A 24,155-nucleotide genomic window follows, 5' to 3' on the forward strand; every position below is an offset into this window, starting at 1 on the left:
TATTTTTTGAGTCAGAGTTTCACTCTTGTTGCCCAGGCTGGAGTGCAATGGCATGATCTTGGCTCACCGCAACCTCCGCCTCCTGGGTTCAAGCAATTCTCCTGCCTCAGCCTCCCGAGTAGCTGGGATTACAGGCATGCACCACCACGCCTGGCTAATTTTGTATTTTTTTTTTTTTTATTATACTTTAAGTTTTAGGGTACATGTACACAACGTGCAGGTTAGTTACATATGTATACATGTGCCATGTTGGTGTGCTGCACCCAGTAACTTGTCATTTAACATTAGGTATATCTCCTAATGCTATCCCTCCCCCCTCCCCCCACCCCACAACAGGCTGTGGTGTGTGATGTTCCCCTTCCTGTGTCCATGTGTTTTCATTGTTCAATTTCCACCCATGAGTGAGAACATGCGGTGTTTGGTTTTTTGGCCTTGCGATAGTTTGCTGAGAATGATGGTTTCCAGTTTGATCCATGTCCCTACAAAGGACATGAACTCATCATTTTTTCTGGCTGCATAGTATTCCATGGTGTATATGCGCCACATTTTCTTAATCCAGTCTATCATTGTTGGAATTTGGGTTTGTTCCAAGTCTTTGCTATTGTGAATAGTGCCCCAATAAACATACGTGTGCATGTGTCTTTATAGCAGCATGATTTATAATCCTTTGGGTATATACCCAGTAATGGGATTGCTGGGTCAAATGGTATTTCTAGTTCTAGATTCCTGAGGAATCTCCACACTGACTTAATTTTGTATTTTCAGCAGAGACAGGGTTTCTCCATGTTGGTCAGGCTGGTCTCAAACTCTCAGCCTCAGGTGATCCACCCGCCTTGGCCTCCCAAAGTGCTGGGATTACAGGCCTGAGCCACTGCGCCCAGCCGGATTAGCGCCTTTATAAAAGAGGCCCCAGGCCGGGTGTGGTGGCTGATGCCTGTAAGTAATCCCAGCACTTTGGGAGGCCAAGGTGGGTGGATCACCTGAGGTCAGGAGTTCCAGATCAGCCTGACCAACATGGTGAAACTCTGCACTACTAAAAAAAAAAATACAAAAAAATTAGCCAGGCGTGGTGGTAGGCGCCTGTAATCCCAGCTATTTGGGAGGCTGAGGCAGGAGAATTGCTTGAACCTGGGAGGCGAAGGTTGTAGTGAGCTGAGATCGCACCATTACCCTCTAGCCTGGGTGACAAGGGCGAAACTCCATCCCCCCACCTCCCAACCAAAAAAAAAAAGGCCCCAGAGAGACCCTTGCCCCTTCTGCCATGTGAGGACACAGGGAGGAAGTGGGCAGCCTACAGCCCAGAAGAGGGCCCTCACCAGAACCTGACCATGCTGGCACTTTAATTTCAGATTCCCTGCCTCCAGCACTGTGAGAAATCAGTTTCTATTGTTTATAAGCCACCCAGTCTACAGGAATTTGGTATAGCAGCCCGAATGGACTAAGACAGTGTCAAAGTGCATAGCATATGGTAGATTCTCAATAAATGTTACTGTTTCCCTTGTATTATCAATGGGCAACATATCATTCCATATTTGTTGCTTCTTTTTTTTTTTTTTTTTTTTTTTTTTTTCTGAGACAGTGTCTCGCTCTGTCACCCAGGCTGGAGTGCAGTGGCGCAATCTCAGCTCACTGCAAACCCCGCCTCTCCTGTTCACGCCATTCTCCTGCCTCGGCCTCCCAAGTAGCTGGGACTACAGGTGCCCGCCACCACGCCTGGCTAATTTTTTTGTATTTTTAGTAGAGACGGGGTTTCATCGTATTAGCCAGGATGGTCTCAATCTCCTGAGCTCGTGATCCGCCCACCTTGGCCTCCCAAAGTGCTGGGATTACAGGCGTGAGCCACTGTGCCCGGCCTTCTTCATTTTTTTGGTATAGTTTTCTTGAAAAGCTAGTATAACACAAAAAATATTTTAAAATAACTAATAAAATTTATCACTGTAATTTTTATTCATTATCTCATATATAGTTGTAACCAAAGCATTCTATTTTCATATATAATGACATTTTCCCCAGTTCAACAGTCTTAGAATTTTTAGTTAATATCCCACCGTACTGTTTAAATCTAATTTAATAAACCATTCCTCTGTTAGACATTTGTTTACATTCTTGCTTATAAGTGGTTCAGTTAATACCTTTATGTAATATCTTCTTTTGAATTATTTTCTAGAACAAATTTCTATAAATGGAGTTATGAGTCAAAGTATACAACACATTTATAAGCTAGTGCATTTTAACATAGCTTCAACTTTCTAGGTCATGTGGATAGCACAGGGTAGTGAAAAGAACACTATATTGGGAATTCTAAGGTATCCATTAAAGCCCTAACTTTGGTACTAACTAGCTGTGAGATCTTGGGTGGGTCACTTCTTTTTTTTGAGACGGAGTTTCGCTCTTGTTGCCCAGGCTGGAGTGCAACGGTGCGATCTCGGCTCACTGCAACCTCCGCCTCCCAGGTTCAAGTGATTCTCCTGCCTCAGCCTCCCAAGTAGCTAGGATTAGAGGCATGCGCCACCACCCCTGACTAATTTTTGATTCTCCTGCCTCAGCCTCCCGAGTAGCTGGGATTATAGGCATGCGCCACCACGCCCGGCTAATTTTGTATTTTCAGTAGAGACAGGGTTTCTCCATGTTGGTCAGGCTGGTCTCAAACTCCCGACCTCAGGTGATCCACCCGCCTTGGCCTCCCAAAGTGCTGGGATTACAGGCGTGAGCCACCGCACCCAGCCCACTTCTCCTTTTTGAATTTCAATTTTCTCATCCATAAAATTAGTGTGTTGTATTAGGTTATTACCCTGGTCCCCTTTAATTCTAACATCCTATAATTATATATTTACAAGTAGAAAGCTGTTACCCATTTCCTGTGGGTACAAACTGTATTATTTTGTTCCTCTCCTCCCTAAAAGACTCGTCAGAAAAAAAAAGTCTCATATCAGCCTCAGTTATGCAGTAGAACCTGTGCTGTCTTGGAAACTCTTCTTATAGAAGAGCAGTTTATATAACCCCTTCATGAACAGATGGATCTTCTGGATATTTATCTCCTACAGAGATGGGAGAACAGGCTGGGCGCAGTGGCTCACACCTGTAATCCCAGCACTTTGGGAGGCTGAGGCGGGTGGATCACCTGAGGTCAGGAGTTCGAAACCAGCCTTGCCAACATAGTGAAACCCCATTTCTACTAAAAATACAAAAATGAGCTGGGTGTGGTGGTGGGTGCCTGTAGTCCCAGCTACTCGGGAGGCTGAAGCAGGAGAATCACTTGAACCTGGGAGGTGGAGGCTGCAGTGAGCCAAGATTGTGCCACTGCACTCCAGCCTGGGTGACACAGTGAGACTCTGTCTCAAAAAAAAAAAAAAAAAAGGAAAACAAAGACCTTCTTTGAAGGATCTGGCTTAGATGACAGAATTGGGAAGACATATAGGAGCCACAACTGCCTGTCTTATACCAAGTATCTCAGGCCTTCTTTTTTCCTCTACTGCCTTCATGAAGACTAAGAAAACTCCTAACTTTAATGGCTTGCCTACTATCTGCCTCCTCATCTCCCTGTATAAACTTTCTGTGAGAACTTCCCCCCTTGGTTTCCAGTACTGGAACTCAGCATGTTCTATTTCTGGCCCATTTTAGGCAGCTGACACACAGGAGTTTGGGACCAAACTGCACAAAGTATTTCGTGAGATCACCCAGCACCAATTTCTTCACCACTGCTCATGTGAGGTGAAGCAGGTAAGTGTAAATAATCAGTACTTTGGTGGGAATCTTTCATTTTGATATATAGGAATCCTGAATTGAGGGTGGGTAGGTACAAGTGTTTCAGACTGCATAATCTGAGGTCAGCCTTTCAGCAAGGAAGTCAGTGAAACAAAATCATCTCTTTTATATTTCTCAGGAATGACTATCCCACTGGTTGTCTGGTGTCCAATGTCTTGAAAACCGTTGTTTCATATGTTGTATCCAGGATTTTTGTTATTTCAGGCAGGAGGGTAGATTCAGTCCCTGTTACTCCATCTTGTCCAGAAGACACTGTAGGATAATTTCATCTTTAATCTCTCTTATTTATTCATCCTATATTTTTAGTTCCAGATAAGTCAATCGTACTGACTGGAGCCAAGAGAGCCAGAAAAGTGGGCTTCAGTTAGACAACTACTACCAGCTACACCTGGAATCTGGAGAAACAGAATTTCCTGCTAGGATCTCCCTTCACTCATTAGAGGAGACCATCACAAAACCAGTTAAAAGCTATTTGACCTCCTTGAGGGTAAAGACCCTAACTAAGGAAATTCTAGATCTCCAGCATCCAAAAAGGTGAAAAGATAAAAGTGGTTTTTTTGTTTGTTTGTTTGTTTGTTTTTTGAGATGGAGTCTCGCTCTGTTGCCCAGGCTGGAGTGCAGTGGCATGACCTCAGCTCACTGCAACCTCTGCCTCCCAGGTTCAAGTGATTCTCCTGCCTCAGCCTCCTGAGTAGCTGGGACTACAGGCACACACCACCACACCCAGCTAATTTTTGTATTTTTAGTAGAGACGGGGTTTCACCATGTTGGCCAGGCTGTTCTCGAACTCCTAACCTCAGGTGATCCGCTCACCTTTGCCTCCCAAAGTACTGGGATTACAGGCTTCAGCCACTGTGCCCAGCCCATAATTGACTTTTTAAAGCACAAATAGTAACACTGTATTATAATAGTTATTACCTATGGAGAAGTAAAATATATGACAATAATAGCACAAAGACCAGGAGGAAAGAAATGGAAATATGCTATTGTAAGGTATTATACTATATGTGGAGTGATATAATACTAATTGAAGGTGAACTGATAAAAATAAAAGGAACCAGCTGGACATGGTGGGTCACTCCTGTAATGCCAGCACTTTGGAAGGTCAAGACAGGTGGATCGCTTGAGCTCAGGAGTTCAAGACCAGCCTGGGCGACATGGTGAAACCCTGTCTCTACAAAAAAAAAAAAAAAAAAATTAGCCAGTCACGGTGGCATATGCCTGCAGTTCTGGTGGGAGGCTAAGGTGGGAGGATTGCTTGAGCCTAGGAGATCAAGGCTGCAGTGACCCAGGAATGTGCCACTGTACTCCACCTGGGTGACAGAGCGAGACACTGTCTCAAAAACAAATAAATAAAAGGAACCATTAAAATAACACAACAAGGCCAGGCATGGTGGCTCATGGCTATAATCCCGGCACTTTGGGAGGCCGAGGTGGGCAGATCACCTGAGGTCAGGAGTTCGAGACCAGCCTGGCCAACATGGCAAAACCCCATCTCTACTAAAAATACAAAAATTAGCCCAGTGTGGTGGTGCGTGCCTGTCATCCCAGCTACTCAGGAGGCTGAGGCAGGAGAATCACTTGAACCTGGGAGGCGGAGGTTGTAGTAAGCCAAGATCACGCCATTGCACTACAGCCTGGGCAACAAGAGTGAAATTCTGTTTCAAAATAAATAAATGAATAAAACAAAATAACACAAAAAGGAGTTATAACTAATAAGTCAAGAAAGGAGATAAAATGGAATCATAAAAACTCAACCCAAAAGACAGAATGGCCAGGCGCAGTGGCTCACACCTCTAATTCCAGTACTTTGGGAGGCTGAGACGGGCAGATCACTTGAGGTCAGGAGTTCAAGGCCGACATTGTGAAACCCCATCTCTACTAAAAAAAAAAAAAAGCCGGGCACGGTGGCTCACATCTGTAGTCCCAGCTCCTTGGGAGGCTGATGCAGGAGAATTGCCTGAAGCCCGGGGGCAGAGGTTGCAGTGAGCTGAGATTGCACTAGTGCACTCCAGCCTGGGCGACAGAGTAAGGCTCTGTCTCCAAAAAAAAAAGGCAGAAAATGAGGAAAAGGGAACAAAGAACACATGAGACTAATAGAAAACACTTCTCGAGATGATATATTTAAACCCTATCATATCAACTATCCCATTAACTGTTAATGGTCTTGCCAAGTGCAGTGGCTCACGCCTGTAATCCCAGCACTTTGGGAGGCCGAGAGAGGCAGATTGCTTGAGCTCAGGAGTTCAAGACTAGTCTGGCCAACATGGTGAAACCCTGTCTCTACAAAGTATTAAAAATTTAGCTAGGCCAGGCACAGTGGCTCACATCTATAATCCCAGCACTTTAGGAGGTCGAGGTAGATGGATCACTTGAGGTCAGGAGTTCAAGAGCAGCCTGGCCAATATGGTGAAACCCTGTCTCTACTAAAAATATAAAAATTAGCCAGGCGTGGTGGCACACACTGTAGTCGCAGCTACTCGAGAGACTTAACCCAGGATTCGGGGGTTGCAGTGAGCCGAGATCACGCCACTGCACTCCAGTCTAGGCATTGCAGCGAGACTCCGTCTCAAAAAAAAAAAAAAAAAAAAAAAATTAACTGAGGCCGGGCATAGTGGCTCACGCCTGCAATCCTAGCACTTTGGGAGGCCAAGGCAGGTGGATCCCTTGAAGCCAGGAGTATGAGACCAGCCTGACCAACATGGTGAAATTCTGTCTCTACTAAAAATACAAAAATTAGCTGGGTGTGGTGGCACATGCCTGTTGTCCCAGCTACTGGGGAGGTTGAGGGAGGAGAATCGCTTGAACCCAGGAGGCGAAGGCTGCAGTGAGCCGAGATCATGCTACTCTGCACCCCAGCCTGGGCAACAAAGCGAGACTCCATCTCAAAAAGAAGGAAAAAAAACTAGCTCAGTGTGGTGGTGCACACCTGTAGTCTCAGCCACTCGGGAGGCTGAGGCAGGGAGGATCACTTGAAAATGGGAGGCAGAAGGCTGGGCGCGGTGGCTCATGCCTGTAATCCCAGCACTTTGGGAGGCCGAGGCGGGCGGATCACGAGGTCAGGAGATCGAGACCATCCTGGCTAACACAGTGAAACCCTGTCTCTACTAAAAATACAAAAAATTAGCCGGGCGAGGTGGCGGTCGCCTGTAGTCCCAGTTACTCGGGAGGCTGAGGCAGGAGAATGGCGTGAACCCAGGAGGCGGAGCCTGCAGTGAGCCGAGATCGCGCCACTGCACTCCAGCCTGGGCGACAGCGAGACTCCGTCTCAAAAAAAAAAAAAAAAAGAAAATGGGAGGCAGAGGTTGCAGTGAATCAGGATTGCGCCATTGCACTCCAGCCTCAGTGACAGGGTGAGACCCTGTCTCAAAAAACAAAAAAAGTAAATGGTCTGAATAATCCAATTAAAAGGCAGAGATTTACACCTTATACAAAAATTAATTCAAGATGGATTAAAGACTTAAATGTTAGACCTAAAACCATAAAAACCATAGGAAACCATAAAAACCCTAGAAGAAAACCTAGGCAGTACCATTCAGGACATAGGCATGGGCAAGGACTTCATGACTAAAACACCAAAAACAATGGCAACAGAAGCCAAAATTGACAAATGGGATCTAATTAAACTAAAGAGCTTCTGCACAGCAAAAGAAACTACCATCAGGGTGAACAGGCAACCTACAGAATGGGAGAAAATTTTTGCAATCTACCCATCTGACAAAGGGCTAATATCCAGAATCTACAAAGAACTTAAACAAATTTACAAGAAAAAATCAAACAACCCCATCAAAAAGTGGGCGAAGGATATGAACAAACACTTCGCAAAAGAAGACATTTATGCAGCCAACAGACACATGAAAAAACGCTCATCATCACTGGCCATCAGAGAAATGCAAATCAAAACCACAATGAGACACCATCTCATATCAGTTAGAATGGCGATCATTAAAAAGTCAGGAAACAACAGATGCTAGAGAGGATATGGAGAAATAGGAACACTTTTACACCGTTGGTGGGACTGTAAACTAGTTCAACCATTGTGGAAGACAGTGTGGCAATTCCTCACGGATCTAGAACTAGAAATACCATTTGACCCAGCGATCCCATTACTGGGTATGTACCCAAAGGAGTATAAATCATGCTGCTATAAAGACACATGCACACGTATGTTTATTGCGGCACTATTCACAATAGCAAAGACTTGGAACCAACCCAAATGTCCATCAATGATAGACTGGATTAAGAAAATGTGGCACATACACGCATGGAATACTATGCAGCCATAAAAAAGAGATGAGTTCATGTCCTTTGTAGGGACATGGATGAAGCTGGAAACCATTATACTGAGCAAAACCATCATTCTCAGCAAACTGTTACAAGGACAGAAAACCAAACGCTGCATGTTCTCACTCATAGGTAGGAATTGAACAATGAGAACACTTGGACACAGGGTGGGGATCATCACACACCAGGGCCTGTCGTGGGGTAGGGAGGGGGAGGGATAGCATTAGGAGAAATACCTAATGTAAATGATGAGTTAATGGGTACAGCACACCAACATGGCACATGTATCCATATGTAACCTGCACATTGTGCACATGTACCCTAGAACTTAAAGTATAATAATAAAACACACACGAACACACACATACACACACACACAAAAGGCAGAGATTGTTAGACTGGGTAAAGAAGCAAGAGCCAACACAATATGCATCTACAAGAATCCCACTTTTAATATAAAGACAGAAAAAAATTAAACATATAGAAAACGATATGCCATGCTTACCCTAATAGAGCTGGAGAAGCTATTGTAATATCAGACAAAGTAGATTTCAGATCAAAACATATTACCTGAGATTAAGAGAGTGATTTCATAATAATGAAAAGATCAATTAATCACAAAGACAATAATCCTAAACATTCATGCACTTTTTTTTTCTTTTTTCCCCTTTCATGCACATGTTAAGAGAGCTTTAAAATACATGATACAGGCCGGGCACTGTGGCTCATGCCTGTAATTCTAGCACTTTGGGAGGCCAAAGTGGGCGGATCACGAGGTCAGGAGTTAGAGAGCAGCCTTGCCAACAAGGTGAAACCCCGTCTCTACTAAAAATATAAAAATTAGCTGGGCATGGTGATGCACACCTATAATCGCAGTTACTTGGCGGGGGCTGAAGGAGAATTGCTTGAACCCAGGGAGTAGAGGTTGCAGTGAGCTGAGATCACGCCACTGTGCTCCAGCCTGAGCGACAGATTGAGACTCCATCTTGGCAGCAGGGGGGCGGGGGGTGCGGAACATGATACAGGCCGCATGTGGTAGCTACTCCTGTAATCCCAGCACTTTGGGAGGCCGAGGTAGGTAGACCACCTGAGGTCAGGAGTTCGAGACCAGCCTGGCCAACATGGTGAAACCCTGTCTCTACTAAAAATACAAACAGCCGGGTGTGGCGACATGCACCTGTAATCCCAGCTACTTAGGAGGCTGAGGCAGGAGAATTGCTTGAACCCAGGAGGCAGAGGTTGCAGTGAGCTGAGATCACGCCACTGCACTCCAGCCTGAGTGACAGATTGAGACTCTGTCTTGGCGGGTAGGGGGGCGGGGGGCGCGGAACATGATACAGGCCGCATGTGGTAGCTACACCTGTAATCCCAGCACTTTGGGAGGCCGAGGTAGGTAGACCACCTGAGGTCAGGAGTTCGAGACCAGCCTGGCCAACATGGTGAAACCCTGTCTCTACTAAAAATACAAACAGCCCGGTGTGGCGACATGCACCTGTAAATCAGCTACTTAGGAGGCTGAGGCAGAATTGCTTGAACCCAGGAGACAGAGGTTGCAGTGAACCAAGATCACACCACTGCACTCCAGCCTGGGCGACAGTAAGACTCTCTCCTAAAGAAAACAAAACCATGATACAGGGGGGCTGGGAACGATGGCTCATGCCTGTAATCCCAACACTTTGGGAGGCCGAGGCAGGTGAATTACTTGACCCCAGGAGTTCAAGACCAGCCTGGGTAACATGGCAAAACCCCGTCTCTACAAAAAAATAGAAAAATTAGCCAAGTGTGGTGGCACACGCCTGTAGTCCCAGCTACTCGGGAGGCTGAGGTGGAAGAATTGCATGAGCCCAGGAGGCAGAGGTTGCTATGAGCTAAAATCATATCACTGCACTCCAATCTAGGTGGCAGTGAGACCCTGCCTCAAAAATAATAAATAAACATAAAACTAATAGAACTATAAGGAGAAATAGACAAATCCAAAATTATATTTCGAGATTTCAACATAATTCTCTCCATAATTGATAGTTAAGATAAGTAGAGACAGAACAATGCTTTCAATCACTTTGACCTAATTGGCATTTATAAAAACACTCTGTTCAACCACAGAATAATATACATTCTTTTCAAGTGCACAAGGCACTTTCAGCAAGATAGAACATATTCTTTTTTTTTTTTTTTTTGAGATGGAGTCTCGCTCTTTCACCCAGGCTGGAGTGCAGGGGCGCGATCTCGGCTCATTGCAGGCTCCGCCCCCCGGGGTTCACGCCATTCTCCTGCCTCAGCCTCCCGCGTAGCTGGGACTACAGGCGCCCACCACCTCGCCCGGCTAATTTTTTGTATTTTTAGTAGAGACGGGGTTTCACCGTGTTAGCCAGGATGGTCTCGATCTCCTGACCTCGTGATCCGCCTGCCTCGGCCTCCCAAAGTGCTGGGATTACAGGCGTGAGCCACCGCGCCCGGCCAAAATAGAACATATTCTAAGGGCATTGAATGTGTCTCAATACATTTTAAAGGATCTAAGTCATAAAAGTATGTTTCTGACTATAATAGAATTATTACAGCAAAATCAATAAAAGAAAGATATCTAGAAAATCCCCAAATATTTGGAAACTAAATGACACATTTATAAATAACCTATGAGTTAAACACAGAAATCAAAGGGATATTAGAAATATTTTAATTAGGCCGGGCGCGGTGGCTCACGCTTGTAATCCCAGCACTTTGGGAGGCCGAGGCGGGTGGATCACGAGGTCAGGAGATCGAGACCACAGTGAAACCCCGTCTCTACCAAAAATACAAAAAATTAGCCGGGCGTGGTGGCGGGCGCCTGTAGTCCCAGCTACTCAGAGAGGCTGAGGCAGGAGAATGGCGTGAACCCGGGAGGTGGAGCTTGCAGTGAGCCGAGATTGCGCCACTGCACTCCAGCCTGGGCGACAGAGCAAGACTCCGTCTCAAAAAAAAGAAATATTTTAATTAAATGGAAAAGCAAATTATCAAAATTTGTGGGATGTAGCTGATGTATTTAGAGGGGAAAATGCATGTGTTAGAAAAGAAAAAAGGCTCAAATCCATGACATCACTTTCCAACTGAAACTAGAATAAGAGTAAATTAAACACAAATTAAACAGAAGAAATGAAATAATAAAGATCAGAAGGGAAATCAGTAACACAGAAACCAGAAAAACAATAGAGAAAAATCAATGAAACTAAAAGGTGGCTCATTTAGAAGATTAATAAAATTGATAAACATTTAGCCAGACTAATCAGAATAAAAAGAATGAACACAAATTGTCACTATCAGAAATCAGAAAGGTAGCATCAGATATTAAAAGGATTATCAGAATATTTTGAACAACTTTACAGTACATTTGACAACTTAGATGAAATTGACAAATTCCTTGAAAGATACGAAGCTCACTCAAGAAGAAGTGCCCCTATGTACCTGATAGCACTGCATCTATTTTTAAAATAGAATGTTTAAAAACCTTAACATAATATCCTCAATATATAAAGAACTCTTAAAACTCATTAATAAGAACACAACCCGGTTTTTTTAAATGGGCAAAATATTTGAACACACTTCGCGAAAGAAGCTACAGATACACAAATGGCAGATAAAGACATAAGATGCCCGACATCATCAGTCACAACAAAAGTTCAAAGAAGAACCACAATGAGAATCATTTTATACCACTGGAATAAAAGGACTGACTATACCACATGTTGACAAGCATGTGGAAGAAAGAACTCACATACACTGTTCGTGGAAATGAAAAATGGTACAAGCACTTCAGAAAACAGTTAGCAGTTTCTTAAAAAGTTAAATATACACCTATCATATGACCTAGCTCTTTCACTCCTAGGTATTTACCCAAGAGAAATGAAAGCATATCTCCACACAAAGACTCATACACAAATCTTCATGGCACTTTTGTTATAGCCCCAAAAATGAGACACAACCCAGCATCAACAGGTAAATGGATAAACAAATTGTAGTAGATTCATATAAAGGAACACTATGTGGCAATAAAAGGAAAGAACTATTGATACAGTGACATGGATGAATCTGTGAATAGCATGGTGAGTGAAAAAATCGAGGAATAAAGGAGTACATACTGTTTGATTGCACTTACATATAATTCTATAAAATGCCAACTAATCTATACAGGTCAGTGGTTACTAGAGGATGGGAGGTGGGAGAGTTGGAGGGAATGATTATAAAGGGCAGCAGGACGCTTGCAGGGAGATGAATATGTTTATTATGTTGATTGATGGTTTCACAGGTATGTACATGTGTACTTAAAAATTGTACATTTTCGGCCAGGTGCGGTGGCTCACGCCTGTAATCCCAGCACTTTGGGGGGCTGAGGCAGGTGGATCACGAGGTCAGAAGTTCAAGGCCAGCCTGGCTAAGATAGTGAAACCCCATCTCTACTAAAAATATAAAAAAAATTAGCTGGGCATGGTGGCAGGCGACTATAATCCCGGCTACTTGAGTGGCTGAGGCAGGAGAATTAATTGCTTGAACCTGGGCGGCAGAGGTTGCAGTGAGCTGAGATCATGCCACTGCACTCCAGCCTGGGCAACATAGTGAGACTCTGTCTCAAAAAAAAAAAAAAGCAAAAAAATTGTACATTTTCTATATATGCAGTTTACTCTGTCAGTTTATATCTCAATAGTTATAAAAACTATGGACACTGTTTTTTTTTTTTTTTCTTTTTTTGAGACGGAGTCTTGCTCTGTCGCCCAGGCTGGAGTGCAGTGGCGCGATCTCAGCTCACTGCAGGCTCTGCCTCCCAGGTTCACGCCATTCTCCTGCCTCAGCCTCCTGAGTAACTGGGACTACAGGCGCCTGCCACCATGCCCGGCTAATTGTTTTTCCTATTTTTAGTAGAGATGGAGTTTCACCGTGTTAGCCAGGATGGTCTCAATCTCCTGACCTCGTGATCCGCCTGCCTTGGCCTCCCAAAGTGCTGGGATTACAGCACTTTGAGCCACCGCGCTATGGACACTGTTTCTGAGAAAATGAGTAACAGGGCCTTTGGTACCTCCTCTGCATCTGCTCTGCCCCTTGTACTTCTGCTTGCCTGATTGGGTGGGGAAGTTTAGGTGCCCAGGCACCCAAGGATCAAAGCATCTTATGGACTTGACCATTCTCCTGTTCAGTGTGACTAGAGAGGCAGTAAAGCCGTCAGTGCTCCCTTCACCACACCTTTCATGGCTGGCTGTGCCTTCTAGGATGCACTTCCCAGGAATGCGTCCGCTGTTCCTTTCAGCTGCTTCACCGCAAATACTCTTGCCAGTTTCCCTCTGACTTGGAAAGCTGCTGTCCATGCCTTGCGCAAATAAAGGTAAAATCCATTATATCAGTTTCCTGGGATGCTGTCAGAAATTAACATCAACTTGAAGGTTTAAGAACAATCCAAATTTATTGTGTCACAGTTCTGGAGGCCAGAAATCCAAAATCAAGGTGTTGGCAGGGCCACACTCCTTCTAGAGTTTCTAGAGGAGAGTGCTTCTTTGTCTTGCCTCTTCTAGCTTCTGATAAAAACTGTTCCTTAGTTTCTTGTAGTTTGCGTAACTCCAAACTGTAACTCCATCTTCACATTGCTTTCTCTCTGTCTCTCAAATCTTTCTGCCTTTTTTTTTTTTTTTTCCGAGACCGAGTCTTGCTCTGTCACCCAGACTGGAGTGCAGTGACAACAATCTCGGCTCACTGCAACCTCCACCTCCTGTGTTCAAGCGATTCTCCTGCCTCAGCTTCCCGAGTAGCTGGGATTACAGGCACCTACCACCATGCCCGACTAATTTTTGTATTTTTAGTAGAGACAGGGTTTTGCCATGTTGGCCACGCTGGTCTCGAACTCCTAGCCCCAGGTGATCTGGCTGCTTTGGCCTCCCAAAGTGCTGGGATTACAGGCAGGTAATTAGGGATTTAGGGCCCACCCTAAATCCAGGCTAATCCCATCTTGCGATCTGGAATTACATGTGCAAAGACTTTTCTCAAATAAGCTCACATTCACAAATTCTGGGGGTTAGGATTTGGACATATTTGGGGTGGGGAAGAATGCAGTTCACTACAGCGATCCACATCTTCAGCTTTCTAGGGACAGGTTCAGGGTAAGGCATGTGCTGTTATCATAGGACCCAGGATATATGCGCAGAGGGACTCTTCAGGATCTAGGAGTGTTTCAGCCTCTGAAGTACTTTTACTTGGGCCTCTGTGGTATCCCAGTAAGACCTAAAAAAGATAATCCGGGCCAGGCGAAGTGGCTCACTCCTGTAATCTCAGCACTTTGGGAGGGCAAGGCAGGTGGATCACTTGAGGTCAGGAGTTTGAAACCTGCCTGGCCAACATGGCAAAATCCCATCTCTACTAAAAATAAAAAAATTAGCCGGGCCTGTTGGCACACACTTGTAGTCCCAGCTACTCAGGAGGGTGAGACATGAGAATCGCTTGAATCTAGGGGGCAGAGGTTGCAGTAAGCCAAGATCATGCCACCGCACTCCAGCCTGGGCGACACATCAAGACTCTGTCTCAAAAAAAAAAAAAAAAAAAGATGATCTGACCTCTTTTACCCTGTTCTTTTGCTATAGTCATGGCTCATAGCCTCAGGGCCATTCATAGCCCAATTAATTTGGCAGATGGCTAGTGAACTCAAGGTCTTACCAGTAGTCATAGGTCTTGGAAAGAAGGAACACTTACTGAATCCCTAGTCTGTGCCAAGATTTTAATTTTAATCTCTGCAAAGACATTATAAATTAGGTCATAATTTTCCCATTTTACAGATGAGGAAACTGATTACAGAACTTTCATAATTTGCCCAGAATCACACAGTCAGTAAATAGCAAGGCTAGAATTTGTACTGAGATCTCCCGGCTCTGAAACCTGGTAATATTGTTAACACAGAGGACTGGGTTGCAAGCCCAGGGCAGATGAGTGATCCAGGTCATTGAGTAGAACCCATGATTCTCCGCTCAACATCCTCATCAGGTTTCCCTCTGGTAATGGCCATTTAGTGATAAATAACTTGTTAGTGGTGCAAGAGTGGCACCCAGTGGCTTCAGCTAGAACTACAAGACTAAAGATGATAGGTCAAATTCTTTCACCTCTGGGCCATTCTGTTTCCATTTCTAAACAGGAAAGGTAGAATAGCTGACTTCTTGAGTAACAGGGAAGAAAACCATCTATTATATGCTTTATTGAGAAACTGAAAAAATGAGGGAGTATGTATGTAGAGTGCATATATTCAGGGAAAGGTCATGCAGGAATGGAGAGGGTATTATTTTTGTTTTTATTTTTTTAGAAACAGGTTCCCGCTATGTTGCCCAGGCTGGAGTGCAGTGACTATTCATAGGTGTGATCAAGGTGCACTACAGCCTCGAACTCCTGGGCTTAAGTGATCCTCCTGTGTCAGCCTCCTGAGTAACTGGAACTACAGGTGTGCATCACTGCACCTGGCTAGGAGTGGATATTTTAAGCCTGAATGTTGGAACAGAGACAGTGGGCCAGGAAGGAGTGAACAAAATAGTACTCCAGGGCTTAGTGTCATAGGTATATGTAGGGACTGAGAACTTAAACCCAGAATGAGCAGGAGTAGTATCAAGGAGGCAATTTTCTAAGGAAAGGCATTGTTTCCAGCGGGTTGGGGGAGGGGGTAGACTAGAAATAAATGTCCCATAGAATGTTAAATCCAAGAAGGCGTATCCTGAGGTCAGGGCTATCTGGGGGACCAGGTGATGAATGAAGGGTGTGCAAGGCTCCCAGAGAGGCCCAGAGCTTCATATCTCAATGTGGGTAGTTCCTTGATAAGACCAATTTCAAGACAGGAGAAAGATCTATCTATGATATGAGATTTCCCAAGCTAAAGCAAAAAAAAAAAAAAAAAAAAAGTTCTCTCTCAAGATAAAAATGTTTAGAAAATATCCTGTTTCTTTCTTTACGTCTTTAGGATTATTTTTGCCCCTCCTATGTTCCTTGGAATGTAATTACTTGGGAACTAAAACTTGTTTTAGTAAACAATATATGATAGATCTCTTATGAAGATAATTCATATACCATAAAATTTACCACTTTAAAGAATAAAACTCATTGATTTTAAGTATATTCACAGTGCCGTGCAGCCATCACCACTAAATTACAGAACATCTCCATCATGCCATTAGCAGTACCTATCCGCAGTGAGTCCCAGTTCCCCTCTCCCTTCAACCCCTGGCAACCACTAGTATACTTCCCATCTCTGTGGATTTGCCTATTCTGGACACTTCATATAGATGGAGCCATACAACATGGGCCTTTATGTGACTTCTTTCATTGGGCATGTTTCTAAGGTTCATCTATGTTGTACCATATAACAATTTCATCCATTTTTTATGGCTGAATAATAGTCCGTTGTATGGATACCACATTTTATCCATTAATTAGTTGATGAACACAAGTTTTTTCCACTTTTCGGCTATTATGAATATGCTGTTATGAACAGCGTATTTGTGTGGACATGCTTGTAACTCTCTTGGGTATATATCTAGGAGAATTGCTGAGTCATATAACACTGTTTTAAGTTTTTAAAGAACTTTCGAGCTGATTTCCACAGTCTGCATCATTTTACATTCCTGCCAGCACAGTGTGATGGTTCCAATTTCTCTATACCCTCATTAACTGTTGTCACTGTTTTTCTTATTGCCATTCTAATGCATGTGAAGTAATTTAGCGGTTTTGATTTGCATTTCTCTAGTGAATACTGATGCTGAGTATCTTTTCCATGTGCTTATTGGCCATTTGTATATCTTCTTTGAAGAAAGGTCTATTCAAATCTTTTGCCCATTTGTTGTTGTTGTTGAGACTGAGTCTCACTCTGTTGCCCAGGCTGGAGTGCAGTGGCGTGATCTCGGCTCACTGCAAGCTCCACCTCCCGGGTTCATACCCTTCTCCTGCCTCAAGTAGCTGGCACTACAGGTGCCCACTACCATGCCCGGCTAATTTTTTGTATTTTTAGTGGAGACAGGGTTTCACAATGTTAGCCACGATGGTCTTGATCTCCTGACTTTGTAATCCGCCCGCCTCGGCCTCCCAAAGTGTAGGGATTACAGGCGTGAGCCACCACGCCTGGCCCTCTTTTGCCCATTTTTAAATTGGTTTGTTAAATTACTGAGTTATGAGAGTTCTTTATCCTGGCCAGGCAAGGTGGCTCACACTTGTAATCCCAGCACTTTGGGAGGCTCAGCTGGGAGGATTGCTTGAGCCCAGGAGTTTGATACCAGCCTTGGCAACATAGTGAGACCTCGTCACTACAGAAAATATAATTTTTTTGTTTTTTCTTGAGACGGAGTCTTGCTCTGTCACCCAGGCTGGAGTGCAGTGGAGCGATCTCGGCTCACTGCAACTTCTACCTCCTGGGTTCAAGCGATTCTCCTGCCTCAGCCTCCTGAGTAGCTGGGATTACAGGCGCACGCCACCACGCCTGGCTAATTTTTGTATTTTTAGTAGAGACGGGGTTTCACCATGTCGTTCAGGCTGGTCTCAAACTCCTGACCTCATGATCCTCCTGGCTCAGTCTCCCAAAGTGCTGGGATTACAGGTGTGAGCCACCGTGCCTGGCCTATAAATAAATTTTAAAAATTTATTTAATTTGGATAAAAGTACCTTAGCAGGTATGATTTGTAAATGTTTTCTCCCATTCTTGTGGATTGACTTCACTTTTCTACATGGGAAGCACAAATTTTATTTTATTTTTATTTTTTTGAGACACAGTCTCACTCTGTCACCCAGGCTGGAGTGCAGTGGCATGATCTTGGCTCACTGCAAGCTCTGCCTTCCGGGTTCACGCCATTCTTCTGCCTCAGCCTCCTGCATAGCTGGGACTACAGGTGCCTGCCACCACACCCGGCTAATTTTTTTGCATTTTTAGTAGAGACGGGGTTTCACTGTGTTAGCTAAGTTGGTCTCAATCTCCTGATGTTGTGATCTGCCTGCCTCAGCCTCCCAAAGTGCTGGGATTACAGGCTTGAGCCACCGCACCCGGCCAGGAAGCACAAAGTTTTAATTTTTTTTTTTTTTTTTTTTTTTGAGATGGAGTCTCACTCATCACCCAGGCTGGAGTGCAATGGCATGATCTCAGCTCACTGCAACCTCCACCTCCCAGGTTCCAGCAATTTTCCTGCCTCAGCCTCCTGAGTAGCTGGGATTACAGGCGCCCACCACCACAGCCAGCTAATTTTTGTATTTTTAGTACAGGTGGAATTTCACCATGTTGGCCAGGCTAGTCTCGAACTACTTACCTCAGGTGATCTGCCTGTCTTGGCCTCCAAAAGTGCTGGGATTACACAGGCATGAGCCACCGCGCCTGGCTATAAATTTTTAATTTTGAGGAAGAGGATTATCTATTTTTATACATCTGTATTCTTGAAAAGGAGCTGGGAGGATTGGGTTCTGGTCTCAGTAAGAACCTCTTTTTCTCTGTCCAAATTATTGAACTAACCAGTGTGGCAGGGCTCTAGGAGGCTACAGATGACTACAGGATATCCCTGTGGCTTCCCAGGTTTGACTTTCTCAAACTTACCTGGTGTAAGGCACTCTGCTAGCTGTAAAGTGATAAATGCATGATGGCCCTTGCCTTTGAAGGGATTTAGGGTGTAGAAAATGGACATATGCACATTACTTGATGAATGGGCACACAGGATACTTGCAGAGTATGCAGAGCCCGAGGAATGGGCAGGCAGTAGCCAAGAGACTGGAGCTCAGAGAAGAAAGGATGTGCCGTGAGTGGCCAGAGTGGAGAAGGATCCACAGAGGGAAACCTTGAAGACTGGATGGGTGGGTAGGGGGATTCATGAGCCGGGAGGAAGAGGGAGTTCCAGGTGAGGGCAGATAACCTTGTGAGGTCAGTGAAGCCACCAGGCACACTCCTGTTTGACTAGGGCTCGTTCATGTTTCTACAAAACTCACTTAGGACTTCTAATTTTTTTAAGCAGCTAACCCTAGAGAAAAAGGACTCAGCCCAGGGCACTGAGGACGCACCTGATAACAGCAGCCTGGAGCTCCTAGCAGGTAAGGTTTTAGCTTTTCAAGTGAGCCCTGGACTGCAGCTGGGGAAGTAAAAAACATGAGTTCAAACTTTCAAACTATTCCACTGTACCTTCTACTGCAGTGGCGTCCTTCTGCAATTTAGTGGGCTATTGCTGCCACTGTGGGTCTTCAAGGCAGCAGCAGGTCTTCCCTCCCCAAGATGTTAGGACAGGACTAGAAATTTGTAATAAAGTCTGTGCAGTTACAGATAGCTGCACATGATGGGGTGGGGGTAGGTAATACGCAGATTCAGGCCCTGAATCCAGTTAGTTCCTTCACATCTTTTCTTGATCACTGGGGTTGATGCTGCAGCTCCCCCCATTTTGGTTAATACTATGATTTGGGATTTGGAGGCTGCTCCCAGGAGCAGGCACCACGTCACTTTTTTTTTTTTTTTTTTTTGAGACAGAGTCTCGTTCTGTTGCCCAGGCTGGAGTGCAGTGGCGTGATCTCGGCTCACTGCAAGCCCCGCCTCCCGGGTTCACACCATTCTCCTGCCTCAACCTCCCGAGTAGCTGGGACCACAGGCGCCTGCCATCACGCCCGGCTAATTTTTTATATTTTTAGTAGAGACAGAGTTTCACCGTGTTAGCCAGGATGGTCTCGATCTCCTGACCTTGTGATTCGCCCGCTTTGGCCTCCCAAAGTGCTGGGATTACAGGCATGAGCCACCGCGCCCGGCCTGGCACCACGTCACTCTTAGTGTGTGTTATGGGGAAGTGTCAGTGCGTGTGTTGTGATTGCAATTATACTGAAGTCTTTTCTCCATACATGTCTCCTGCAATGCTTGAACAGCCTTCCCAGCCCGCAGCAGCAGGGGTACAGCGGCTCTCACATTCAGTCACTAGCAGAGATGCCAGGTACTATTCTGAGCTTTTAAAATGTACTAATGCTCTTAGTTCTCAAAACTATCCTAGGAGCTACAGGTACTGTTACTAACTCTCATTTTACGTATGAGGAAATTGAGGCCCACAGATATCAATAAACTTACCCAAGGCTACACAGCCAGTAAATGACAGAAGCAGAATTCAAATCCAGGCAGCCTAGCTCTGCTGTCTCTGGAAGAGCTGAAATAGCAGGGATGCCCTCCTACAGATCTTGAGTCCTTCAGATGAAACAGTATCTGGGTCAAGGGAAATTGGGGATTGTGACTTCAGCACCTATGCTTGGTTGGTAAATCCCTCTTTCTAGGGTCACAACTACAACACATACGCGTTTATGCTTAGGCCTAAGATGTATCCCTGAAATCACTGTCAACTGAACCATGTTTTAAATGATGTGGGGGCTGTTGCTACTGAAAAGCACCTGCTGTGAACGCTGTACAAAGCAAAGAATCTATTTTTATAAATTTAGATTTGGAGATTTTAAAAAATGCAAATATGATACATACAATTCAGTATTTATGCAGTCAGAAGAGACAAAGGAATAAGTATCTTCCCATACAAGGAAAAAAATTAACATTTAATTCAGTACCTTCTGTGGACCCTGGGGAGATGCTGGGGTCTTCCACTGCCTTATCTCATTTAGTCCTTACAGTGCCCTTCTGGGGGCAGGGGGAGGCATGGATCCTAACAAACCAGAGGACCCAGGCTCAGGTCAGGCAGAACGCTTAGCAGGAAGTAATGACTTTCAGCTTGCCGCCTCCAAAGCCCATGTTTTCTCCAATGTGCAACATGAGCTTTAAATCTAGGTGTTTATAATCTGGTGGAACCCCTGGAGGATGGCTTGGGCTGTTCTGTCCTACAGACCTGTGGCTCTCATCAGCATCCATTCTACGCCTCACATGGGCAGCCCTGCTGAAGAAAATCACCAAACTGTGTGTTGATGCCACCATCCATCGGTGGCCCACTCACTCAGGAGTCTTTGGTTTGTCAGTCCTTCCCCTTGCCTTTCTGGCCTTTGCCCCTCAGTGGCTACTCCATTCTTTAAAAAATCTACCCCGTCTCTGCCTCCTGCTTCATACTTACTGATCTCTTTTCTCAGTAAACTCACCCAACTTGCACCCTCCCACTGCAGAACCTCATCAGTGTGGGGACCCATCTCCTCCAGGCTCACTGTGGGATCGTCCCTCCTGCTTTCTCGGGACCCGCTTGCATCAGTTATCACTGCTGCACCTTCAGCCTTCCCCGGAGTTCCTTTCCCTCAGCAGGTCAAGCTCTCATTTTGTCAGAAGAAAATCTCCCATGACCTTGAACTTCCTCCACTTATCCTCAACCTCTCCATCACATCTCAGCCAAGGATCTCAAAACCACAAGTTGCATGCACCCTGTCTCCCTTTCTTCCTCTCATTCTCTCCCTCACTTAGGGTACTTGCTTTTTCTGTGACCTCTGAAACTTCTCCCCTTAGGGAAGGCCTCTTAATTACCAAATTTTGCATTTACCTTCATTGTAAAAAAATATGCAAAATTTGGCACTGTAAGGCTATGACTCACCGGTTTTTCCCTCTCTGGGCTTTTCTCTTCACCTACTTTCCTCTGGTCATGCCTAAATAGTGCTCTTCCTGCTCTCCCACCCAGCTATCTTCCATCCCAATTGTTGACCACTGCCTCTGGGCTGAAGACTCTCAAATTCGTATGACCAGCCAAGGCCTCTGCTGAGTGCCAGCTGGGAGATTCATTTGCTCACTAGGCAGCTCCTTGTGGAGGTCCCATTGGTACCTCAGTTTCCTCTCTCCTAACTAAAGAGACTTTAGTCTCTGTCATGATTAATCCAATTTATCACATCTGAAATCTTGGATTAATTCAAGAGGCCTCTCATTCTTTTATTTTTTTTGAGACAGAGTGTCCCTCTGTTGCCCAGGCTGGAGTGCAGTGGCGTGATCTCGGCTCACTGCAACCTCCCCGCCTCCCAAGTTCAAGTGATTCTCTTGCCTCAGCCTCCGAGTAGTTGGGATTACAGGCGCCCACCACCATGCCCAGCTAATTTTTGTATTTTTAGTAGAGACGGGGTTTCACCATGTTGGCCAGGATGGTCTCAATCTCCTGACCTCGTGATCTGCCCGCCTCGGCCCCCCAAAGTGCTGGGATTACAGGCATGAGCCACTGCGCCCGGCCAAGAAGCCTCTCCCACATCCAGGCGCTCACAAAGGCCTATCACTTAGGCCTGATGAACACTTCTGATTCCTGGTGATGGCTCCATCCCTCCTGTCTTCACTTGTCATTGGGCTCTTAAGGTCTTCCTGTCTCTAGTTTGATCTAAGCCACACCTTTGAAAGAACGATCTTTCTGAAGTACAAAATTACCAATATATTTCACCAGTGCTTAAAACTCTTTACTGGCTTCCTGTCTCCTACAGATGAAAATCTGTTTCTAGCTGGGCAAGGTGGTGTGTGCCTTTAGTCCCAGCTACTCGAGAGAATGAGGCCAGGAGTTCAAAGCTGCAGTGAGCTATGATCACGCCACTGCACTCCAGCCTAGGTGACAGGCGAGACCCCATCTTTAAAAAGTAAAAATTTATGTAGGAAGTTGTTTGATGCCTTTGCATAAAGTTTACTTGCGTTAACTTTCAGCAAGAAATTCCCTTTCTCTCCCTTGTCTGGCATATCACTCTTCATCCTTCAAAACCCAGCTCTGGGGCCAGGAGTGGTGGCTTATGCCTGTAATACCGTCACTTTGGGGAGCCGAGGCGGGAGGACAGCTTGAGACTAGCCTGGGCAACACGGTGAGACCCCTGTCTCTACAAGAAGTAAAAAAAATTAGCCGGTGTGGTGGCACGCGCCTGTGGTCCCTGGTACTCTGGAAGCTGACGCTGAGGCAGTAGGATCGCTTGAGCCCAGGAGGTCGAGGCTGCAGTGAGCCAGGATTGCGCCACTGCACTCCAGCCTGGGCAACAGAGCAAGACCCTGTCTCAAAAAAACAAAAGGCCAGCTCAGGTATCTCCTCATGGAAACCCTTACTCACATCCAGAGGTGGCCGGCTTCCTTCTCTGTTCTAACCCTGGGCTTTGTACACAGGTCTGCATCCCCTCCTAGCACCTGTGAGCTTCTCTCAGGGAAAAGCTCATTGATCTGCATCCCCAAGACCTGCTGGGGAACAATCTATCCATCTAAACTCGCTTTACTTTGACAAATGAATCAGTTAAGAGTAGGAAAGCTGCCTATGGGCACTGCTCAATGCAACGTGAGCAACAAAGGGAGACAGAACTGAGGCCAGAGAGGTGAGCGGGGGACAGAGGCTGGCAGGGAGAGGAGCTTGTCAGTGCAGACTCCAGGAAGAATCTGTACAGAAAGCTACTGAGCGGCCTGAGTCCCCCAAGTGAGGGCTGGGGACAATCTCCCGCCCTGGTGAGAGAATAGGGAGGCCCTGAACCGTCTCTGCGGCCTCGGGCTGCTCCAGAAGCGCCCACAGCTGCAGGGTTTTGGTGTGAATGGGACCTGCTAACAGGGATGCGGTGGGAAGAGCCCCTCGGCGCCCCTTCTCCCAGGCTTCCCCTTGCCCAAGAGTCCTCCTAGCACAGGGCCATGAAAGTAAGATGAAGGAGGCTTGTTTTCTCCTAGATACCAGCGGGCAAGCAGAAAACAAGAGGCTCAAGAGGGGCAGCCTCCGCATGGAGGAGATGCCAGCTCTGCGCTCCGCCAGGGCCCCGAGCCCGTCAGAGGCCACCCCGCGCCGCCCGGAGGCCACCGCGGCCCCCCTCACTTCTAGCGGAAGGGAGGCCCGCGAGGCTCACGGCAGGGCTCTGGCACCGGACAGGGCGAGCCTCGGGAGCCGCCTGGAGGTAACTGGGCGAGGGCCGCGCAGGGAAGGGCTCAGCAGGAGGTGAGGGCCACGAGCCGCTGCTGAGGTGTCTTCACCTCGGGCCCCCTTGTTCCCTCAGGACGTGCTGTGGCTGCAGGAGGTCTCCAAACTGTCAGAGTGGCTGAGTCCCAGCCCTGGGCCCTAAGCCGGATCCCCTTCCGCAAGTGCCCACCGATCCGGAGGCTGCGGACAGCCGCTGTCCCGTGGTTTAATAAAGCTGCCCCGCGCTCACCAAGTCCGCTTCCGCGTCTGCTTCCGCGTCGGGCCCGGGCGGGGCGGGGCCTGGAGCCGCACCGCGACCTGACGTCA

The 24,155-nt window shown here is 46.0% G+C and overlaps 1 protein-coding gene across 9 annotated transcripts in view; it reads left to right on the forward strand.

Moving 5' to 3' along the window:
• Positions 1–24,081, forward strand: part of TOP6BL (TOP6B like initiator of meiotic double strand breaks) — a 105,470-nt gene extending 81,389 nt beyond the window's left edge. For 6 of the 9 annotated variants that reach the window (XM_055269428.2, XM_055269351.2, XM_055269262.2 and 3 more), the window contains 4 exons: positions 3,622–3,720; positions 19,014–19,092; positions 23,606–23,826; positions 23,926–24,081. In XM_055269428.2, the coding sequence (XP_055125403.1) occupies positions 3,622–3,720; positions 19,014–19,092; positions 23,606–23,826; positions 23,926–23,991 (465 nt within the window). In that variant the 3' untranslated portion in view covers positions 23,992–24,081. Of the gene's footprint in view, positions 1–3,621; positions 3,721–19,013; positions 19,093–19,905; positions 19,971–23,605; positions 23,827–23,925 lie in introns of those variants that run through there. The other 3 variants (XM_063643574.1, XM_055269178.2, XM_055269506.2) reach the window with 2 other exon arrangements.
• The last annotated feature ends 74 nt before the right edge of the window (positions 24,082–24,155 follow it).

This window comes from Symphalangus syndactylus, chromosome 1 (assembly GCF_028878055.3).
Source record: "Symphalangus syndactylus isolate Jambi chromosome 1, NHGRI_mSymSyn1-v2.1_pri, whole genome shotgun sequence".
Taxonomy (NCBI): Eukaryota; Metazoa; Chordata; class Mammalia; order Primates; family Hylobatidae; genus Symphalangus; species Symphalangus syndactylus.